We start from the raw sequence: 8,921 nt of genomic DNA on the forward strand, positions 1-8,921 counted from the left end.
AAGGAAGCAACTTATCTCATACTGACCGTAGCCAAACGCGAGATTCTTTTCGAGGGGTTGCAGATGAAAATCGAGTAACCTGCAAGACGGATGCGCGGCTTGGAACAAGGACAATCTGATGGCGGGTTGGCTTGAATTTTCTCAGGCCAAAAGCTCAAGTTCCCAATCAAAGGATCAGTGATTGAACGCTCGATTGGATAACCCCTAATCGCAGAAGCCTCCGCAATTAGATCAGCCCTCTGCATGGCGATCACTCTTGATATCACCGCTCTCGATGTGTTCTCCGACAATCTAACGCTCGTACGAGCAATCTCCGGCATCACTCAGGCTAAGGAAATCATCGGGATTGTGAAAGACATCCGTTCGATATCTACTTACCTTGCATCATTTTGTTTTCGCATTTCTCTCGATCTCTGAACGCTGAGGCTGATGCATTAGCGAAAGAGACTCTTCGAACTTCTTTTCATTGTAACAAACCTATTAGGCCTGGGCCTCTCGGGGCTTATTCTTTACTTTTAGTTTTTAATGAAGTTAATTAGTGACAAAAAAAGTTTCTTTTGCAAGTTGAACATTAGTATAAATATGATTGTAATGTGATGAGAAGAAAAACTTTGGCCTGCCCTCTATAGCAGCTACTCCTTCACCTATGTGTAATAAAATCGTTGTCTTTTTTCCTGAAAACAAGCTTAAGCTTTTCTATGTTCTTAAATTTATGTTTTGCACAATAAAGCTACTCTTATGAGCTATTTCATTTCAAATTTATCTTTGACTAAGTTTTCTCTCATTAGCAAGGCCAAAGCAGTGGGAGATACAGCATGAGAGCTGCCGTCTATATATCGTGGATGTTTTGTAGTTTGCTGCGACAATATGACTTCTCTCTTATTAATCATTCATGACCTAAGAGTTCTTTATAACTTCAGTTTAAACATGGACTTATAAGATGTACCTCTTTCAAGAGGAAGAAGAAACGTTATTAATAGTATAATCTAGGAATGGACCTATATTCTCCATATGTACCCATCAGACACTCAAAATTTAGAGGCTCTCAAATGTGTAAGAGCATTTTGATAACGTGCAACAAGGACTCATTTTGAAGTCGAAGATAAGAAATGTGAGTATGTACTGCGACCTCCTGTCGAGTAGTTCTTTTCATCGTTAGCAAAGGTACTACAAAACAACAACAAAATTGCATTTAAATATTTGTTAGAAACTACATAATCTTCAATTGTAAACGTGTGTGTGGATGAGCTTAACTATTGAAACAGAAAGAGACTAAATCATCTACGACAAAACCTGGTCTTCATTTTGTTTGTTTTTCGTCTTCAAAGTCTTCTTTAGTCATATATGTATTTTATGTTCATTTCAGAGTTCATTCACGCGTTATTTGAAACTCATATTAAAAAACTAGGCAAGGAACCCGTGCGATGTCGCACGGTAACTCATTTATAAAAATAGATATTTCACATTTTATAAGATAATCTTTTATAAAAAATTGTTTGCAATTTTTCGTAAAGAAATAAATGTTTTACACAAATAAATTATTTTTTATAATGAGAAGATACGACTCTTTAAAACTAAATAATTGTAGAAACATACTTATTGGAATATTTCAATTATTTTTAAACTAATTTATTTAACAATGAAAAGACACCACTCTTAATATTAATAGAGTTCAGTTTTTTTTTGGTATGAAAAGACATAATTTTTTCTATAATGAAGAAACACAACTCTTACAATTAATAATACAGTTCAGTTTTTCATAAAAAGATATCTTTTTAATAATGTAAAATACAATTCTTAAAACTAATACATTTTTTTTATATGAAAAGACTCAATTTCTAACATTATTTCAGATTATTATTACTAGTTTTTTTTATAATGAGATGACATAACTCTAAAAACTATTAATTGTAGAAAGACACCTACTGAGATTTTTTAACTACTTTTAAACTAATTTATTTTTATGATGAAAAGTTACAACTTAAAACTATCTATCTCCCCATTCGAACGAGAGAATTGAATTGATATAGAGTTCATTTTTCATAAAAGACACAATTCTTAAAATGAATAGAGTTTAGTTTATTGTGAAAAGAAAAACTTTTTTTTATAATGAAGATACACAACATATCAAACTAATAGACTTCATTCATTTTTATAAAAAAGGCATACCTTTCTAATATATTCTACTACGTAAAAACACAATTCTTATAACTAACATATTTCAGTTTTTGTGAAAAGACACGTCCAAACAAATTTTTCAAAGTCTGAGTCCAATGACATTTCTTCGTTCGTACAGAAGTATAACACTAATTTGACAAAAGGTGTCAAAAAACGAGAAATCACCTTGGAACAAGTGGGACTACAGCCATTGATATCTCTCCATTCTCTATTATTGCAAGCCTTTAGTGAAAAAAAAAAATTTGAAGAGAAAAAGATGGTACCAACTTCGTTGTTCCAAAACTCATTAATATTTAATTAATGGAATCTAGTAAACACCTACAAATATAGAACAAGACGTAACTTTCATTAATAAAAATCTCAAAAGATATAAAAGAACCAATGGAAAGAGTACAATATCAGAGAGGATGACATATATAAATAAATCTTTTAAAGAGGTGCCATTGTTATTCGAGGAAGACGTTGGTTCAGGGATGACAAAAGATGTTGTTTGCTTTAAGAAACAAAGATGTCGTTTGCTTCACCAGGAGATGCATTTTGTTTTTCCTATAAAAAATGATAACATCAACAGTTAACCAAAAAAAACAGGTTTGCTAATTAGGAGGCGCATGAATAACAAATAAAGTTTTGTGTTTGATTTGTTTCTTCAAGATCTTTGATGATCAATTGAAAAAGTGAATCTCTCTTTTTCTCTCTATTTTTTTTATTTATTTTTAATTATGATTTGCTAATACACACAACTTTACAACTCTTTATATAGAGAGTTAAATGTTACAATGATTAATAACCAATACCAAAAATTGCAATGGTTCATAACCAAAATTTACTATTATGAATAGTTGCAATAGTTCATCTGTAAAGACTACAATCACCAATAGGTACAATAATTTATAGATATATCTTACAAAAAAATTAAATTATCCAAAAATTAAAATTTCTGACATTCATAGATAATTTTAATATTATATTTAAATGTATATAAAATAGATAGGAAAATAAAAAAAATATAACTCATTTAAAAAGTTATGCATAATTTAGGATAACAATATATGTCCTCAGCAATTTTGAGAATCCTTAAAAAATTATGCATTTTTGTAAAATAAAAAACACATCTTTAGACAAAAAAAGCTTTGAATAATATTAGAAAAATTTATGAGAAAAATCTATATTACCCTTGTTCGTCATGTTTTTGTGTTCTTGTCTGTGTTAATGGTGGTGAGTTGGGGATTAGAGAGATGTGAGGCCACTGGGAAGTTCAGCTTCGAAGTTCACCACATGTTCTCTGATGCTGTCAAGCAGACTCTAGGGCTTGACAATCTTGTTCCCGAGAAGGGAAGTATGGAGTACTTCAAGGTTTTGGCCCACCGTGACCAGTTGATCAGGGGTCGAGGTCTTGCTTCCAACAACGAAAAGCCATCCGTCACGTTCATGCGGGAAACCTCACGATTGGAGTCGACGTTCTGGGATCGTAACGCCTCTTCTCCTCTTGGTTAACAAGAATCATGTTTTGAATATTATTCATGTTTATTGAATATAATTTGCTTTCAGCCTCCATTATGCCAATGTCTCTGTGGGAACACCGGCTAATTCGTGGCTCTGGACACGGGCAGCGATTTGTTTTGGTTGCCTTGTAACTGTGGTACAACGTGTATCCGTGACTTGAAAGATATTTGGACTTCCACAGGTACCTTTCTCCTCAAGAAAGCATATACTCTTTTTCTTTTGTTTTTTTTTAATTCATACTTTCTCTTAAAGTGATATTTTTCGTTTCTCTTCTTTTGACACAGAGTCGACCACTCAATATATACAGCCCCAACGCATCTTCTACGAGCTCAAGCATTAGATGCAGTGACAAGCGTTGTTTTGGATCGAGAGGATGTTCTTCTCCTGCAAGTATTTGCCCTTATCAGATCCAGTACCTTTCTAACAACACATTCACCAGAGGGAACTTGGTCGAGGATGTGTTGCATTTGGTCACAGAGGATGATGGTCTAGAGCCTGTTAAAGCTAATGTCACGCTTGGGTAAGTAATTACTTTGTTTAATTTTTTTTTTTTTTTTTTGCATTTTGACATGTGTTTGGGATGCAGTTGTGGTCAGAATCAGACAGGTTTGTTCGGGGAAGGTATTGCTTTGAACGGTCTTCTCGGCTTGGTTTGGAAGATTACTCTGTTCCAAGTGTACTGGCAAAAACAAATATTACCGCAAACTCCTTCTCAATGTGTATTGGGAATTTCATTGACGTTATTGGGAGAATCAGCTTCGGAGACAAAGGCTACACAGACCAGCAGGAGACGCCACTAGTTCCTGTTGGACCAAGGTATCCAGTTTGATTCTGACATGAGTTTCAAAAGTTGTTCAGTTTGGTGTTTGTAGATTAGTGAAAATTTAATTTGAAAAATACATAGGAGAGACTATTTATAGATTTTTTAAAACCTATTTGAATAGTCATAATCTTTCAATCTGAATAGTCGCATTTTTATAATACTCACAACTTCTCATTTTTAAAAGATACTTATGAATAGTCACAACTTTTAGACAATTTTTATAAGGACACAACCTTACAACATAGAACTTTTAGAAAAGACACAAATCTCTACACATATTTTTCGAAAGACATAACCTTTCAACATAACTAAATTTCACAACCTTAGGGATTAATTGGAAAAGACACAACCTTACAACATAGAACTTTTAGAAAAGACACAACCCTCTACACTTCTTTTTAAAAGACACAACCTTTCAACATAACTGAAGTTCACAACCTTAGGAATTAATTGGAAAAGACACAACCTTACAACATAGAACTTTTAGAAAAGACACAACCATTTACACATCTTTTATAAAAGACACAACCTTTCAACATAAGTAGATTCACAACCTTTGAAATTAATTGGGATTGCTATTATTAGTAGATATAATTTCACTCTTCATAACTTTTTAAATCAATATCCTCCATAACTTTTTTTTTTTTTTGAACTTATCCTCCATAACTTACCCTCCAAGAAAATCTATGAATCATAAAAGATTATATCTTGAAAGACTGCATCATCACCGCTTCGAAGTAAAGATGAATGAAAATCATCAGAAAGACCCATTTAATTAAATATTGAGTATGATTATAGTCACACCTTTGGTTCATATAAATACACATATATACGTAAAACTTTAATATCGCACAACAAGCAAATACAAATCATAAGAAATGAAGAGAAAGTTGTGGTTCATTGCTTTATTTTGTTTCTCTCTTTGGGGATCTCATCATCTTATATGGTTTCGTCTCAGCCACACCAAATCCGTAAACTTAGTGAGTAATACATAAGAAAAAGCTCCATTTAAAAATAGTTAATAAAATCTAATATTGCTATATATGTGATTTTCTGTATTTTTTCTCTTTATTCAACTTATAACTAATATTAATGTATATAGTTTCGATCGGCGCACCACGTAGTTTTTCACCACCGGCGGACCAATGTTGCTAGATAGCAAAAGGCGACGAACTAAGAGACCACTCGTAAAGTTTATTAGTTAGTCTTTTATTCGTGATTTTGAACATTCTTGGCTGATGACACCACAATTGATGATGTGTGCATAAAGGTTGAGTTGTACAAGCAAAATATTTCACGTTAAATTTCTCGAGACTTAGTCTTTGTTGTTGTTTATGCAAATAACGTTAGTCGTATCATAGTATAATTAAGGATATGTCAGTTCGCAAACGTTTTCCATTTTCCCTTAGTTGTAGGAATCATGATTGATTTCAGTTCTCAGCTGTATTGTTCTATTAACTGAATCAAAAACCAAAAAGAAAAATCAGACATCATACAATTTCCCTAATTTTTGTGTCAGAAACAAAGCTCCCCCACTCAACAGGTCTTCTTGTGTGTTTATTGGAAAGTCATGGGACTTAGTCGCGTTCAATGAATCCCATCGTAAATGAAGGACAATGACATAACAAGTTCACGAATTGTAAAAGATTAAGTACATGTTTGTCTGTATCCATGACTCTTCTTCAGGTCAGGCTATATGTTTCCCACACGCTACCTGCTCATTATATATACACCTTATGAGTTATGTTGTCATTTATACTTGGTACAAAACCACATATTACATAACAGAATAAATTTCACCTACGACACCACCATCAAGACAGAATAAAATGAAGGGAAATTTGTGGTTGGTTGCTTTGTTTTTGGTTCTCTCTTTGGTGATTTCATTTTATGCAGCTTCAACTCAGCCGTACCAATTCCGCAAACTTTGTAAGGAATTCCAAATATTTATCATCTGGTTTTGCTCCCTATATTCCATTTTATTTTACTAACTACAGTTAATTTATCCACCAGTGAATATAGAAGCATCACCTAGTAAGTCAGGATCTGCGGGCCGTCACTAAAGCTGTTAGCAAGGCGAAAGCAGTGGGAGATGCAGCATGAGAGCTGCCGTCGTGGATGTTGGATTGACATGTATGCGCATTTAGATGTATGAAGAGTTTCAATTGAACTCTTCATACCCAAAGTATATAAGGATTAGTAAATTACATGTTGTTTGGTCAAATGTTTGAAAGTTGAAGTCTAACTGTGAAAGCAGAGGATGAAAACTCCATTTAATAACTTTTGATCAGCTCCAAAAGCTGCGTAATTTCCTTACTGCATAATCCTGTAGTACTTATTTATTTTGGTCATGGAACATGCAAGTCTATATCTAACAAAAACAAAAATGGAGAAAAGGTGTTAGTCAGTTCAACGAAAAAAAATTGAGAAAATGGTGCCTAATTTTTTTTTGAAACTAACCATATGTTTCATTGGGATGGAGGATTTATGCATATAGATTAAACATGACACCCTGTAGTCTAATTTGACTTCGTTAAACTAAACAACCTCGCATAACTTGATCGATAAAAGAAAAGGTCCAAATGATTATTAAACTTTATGTTAATTGGTACATTACTTCTGAGAAGCATCATTCATTGTAAATGATTGACAGCTCCACCGCAACAGATTTCTCTTTCTATATTATAAGGCCAGCATCAAGCGTTCTTTCAAAATAAAAGAGATGAATTGGAAGTTAGGTTTGCTAATTGGTTTGATGCTCCTCTTGTCTATTACACTAAACCCAACTTTGGCCAGAGTAACTTACTCATCTCGCACGACAAGTAAGTTTCCATCACTTTTCTCTTATAAAATTGATTTTTAGTAACACCATAAGATGTGGTAACTAAACTAGTAACAATTAGTTGTGTGTTTATATAGAAATTATGCAATTGTTAATATGTGCATTAGTGCATACATGCATACACTGAAATTATGTTCACTGTTTCATTTCATGCATGGTTTATCGAATTATAAATAGAAAAAGGGATTGGAAATATACATCTCAACAAAGGAATGAAGATCGGCTTTAGAGGGAGTGTTTCTAGATCTGCTCATCATGGAAACGATCCACCTAATCATTTATAATTGTGACATGTAATCATCTTTCATCTCGGTAATCCTTTCCTATAGCTTTTGATTTCTTACTATTCTGTAAAGTGTTGTTTCATTGCGTCATATTGCTCCAAATGATGTATTGTAAAGAAAATAAAAGAGAGGTGAATATCATTCATTGAACTAATTTTTACACACACACACACATATATACACTATATTAATTAAAATTGATTATTGACTCTACAACTATGATGAGTTAAAAATAATCTTCAGCCAAATTGATTATATTATGAAATGGAAAGAGTACTAGCAAAAATAATATATATATATATATATATATATATATATATATATATATATATATATATGATGCAAGATTCACTGTGGATCCGATATTTTAATCTTTAATTGGACTATAAATTTTTTTTTATCCAAATCTGAGTAAGTGATTAAATATGATATATGGATCCAGTTTTGATTTATTTTCAATATATATTTTCGGAAATATTTATAGGATTTATGAAAGAATTAAAAGAAATTTGTTTAAATATCACCTATACTAATTGGTGAAAAATTCTGAAACAAATCCATAGGTATGTTCAAATGTTAAAAGCCAGTTGCTGTTTATATATACAATTATGTATGTAAGTTCGTTACTTTTCAAAATTTAATAATATTATTCTAATTATTTTGGTTATTTTTACTAATATAAATATCTGTGAATAATAAATTTATATTATATTATTTGAAGGTAATTGATCGATACATTTATCACAATACATTATTTCAAACTTATGTTGGAAATTGCATGCCAAAAAATACTTGAAAAAATAGTCCGAAAATTGAAGCAAAACTGTACATATGATAATAATAATAATAATAATATATTACACAATGCATAATCTTTGTCTATATGTAAATATAGTATCAAAAATCATGTGTAAGGGGTTTCTGGGTTAAACACCATCTGAGGTTTTAGTCGGACGGCAGTGTTGACTTTCGAGGCAACCACGACGATAGTCGTGAGAAGGTGGACGAGTTTTATCCTTGGGATCGGGAATATGACATTTGGGTGGCGGGTTAGAGCCCAAGCAACGGTCAAGCACCCCTGGATCTAAATACTTACCTTTACCAGCAGAAACCTCTGCTACATTTCCTATTATCACAACACTACTAATCATCAATAAGCAAATCACCAAAGTTTTCATGATTTCTCTCCTGCTACTCAAGAACAAATTTTAATCTTGTGTTTTTATATGTTTGTTCTTCGGACTACAAGGGTATATATAGATATGTTCATATCTATTTTCCTAAACCAGTA

At 32.3% G+C, this 8,921-nt stretch overlaps 2 protein-coding genes across 3 annotated transcripts; both read left to right on the forward strand.

Moving 5' to 3' along the window:
• The first annotated feature begins 3,332 nt into the window (after window positions 1-3,332).
• Window positions 3,333-4,320, forward strand: LOC117132622 (aspartyl protease family protein 1-like). Its single transcript, XM_033287379.1, has one exon. The coding sequence runs from the start codon at window positions 3,388-3,390 to the stop codon at window positions 3,670-3,672; it is 285 nt and encodes a 94-aa protein (XP_033143270.1). The 5' UTR covers window positions 3,333-3,387; the 3' UTR covers window positions 3,673-4,320.
• A 1,138-nt stretch (window positions 4,321-5,458) lies between these two features.
• Window positions 5,459-7,326, forward strand: LOC103849779. Of its 2 annotated transcripts, XM_033287394.1 has the most exons (3): window positions 5,459-6,190; window positions 6,293-6,433; window positions 6,518-7,326. In XM_033287394.1, exons 2-3 carry the CDS (start codon window positions 6,334-6,336, stop codon window positions 6,565-6,567), a joined length of 150 nt encoding a protein of 49 aa, XP_033143285.1. In that variant the 5' UTR covers window positions 5,459-6,190; window positions 6,293-6,333; the 3' UTR covers window positions 6,568-7,326. The 2 variants fall into 2 exon arrangements, with proteins under 2 accessions (XP_033143285.1, XP_009124759.1); XM_009126511.3 differs by having other exon boundaries at window positions 5,460-6,433.
• The last annotated feature ends 1,595 nt before the right edge of the window (window positions 7,327-8,921 follow it).

Source organism: Brassica rapa, chromosome A01 (genome assembly GCF_000309985.2).
Source record: "Brassica rapa cultivar Chiifu-401-42 chromosome A01, CAAS_Brap_v3.01, whole genome shotgun sequence".
NCBI lineage: Eukaryota > Viridiplantae > Streptophyta > Magnoliopsida > Brassicales > Brassicaceae > Brassica > Brassica rapa.

Excerpts from the sequence above, each read along its gene's own strand:
- LOC117132622 (XM_033287379.1), top strand. The coding sequence starts at position 3,388 with ATGGTGGTGAGTTGGGGATTAGAGAGATGTGAGGCCACTGGGAAGTTC.
- LOC103849779 (XM_033287394.1), top strand. The coding sequence starts at position 6,334 with ATGAAGGGAAATTTGTGGTTGGTTGCTTTGTTTTTGGTTCTCTCTTTG. Across the intron at positions 6,434-6,517 it reads GTACCAATTCCGCAAACTTT|TGAATATAGAAGCATCACCT; the intron begins GTAAGGAATTCC and ends TTTATCCACCAG.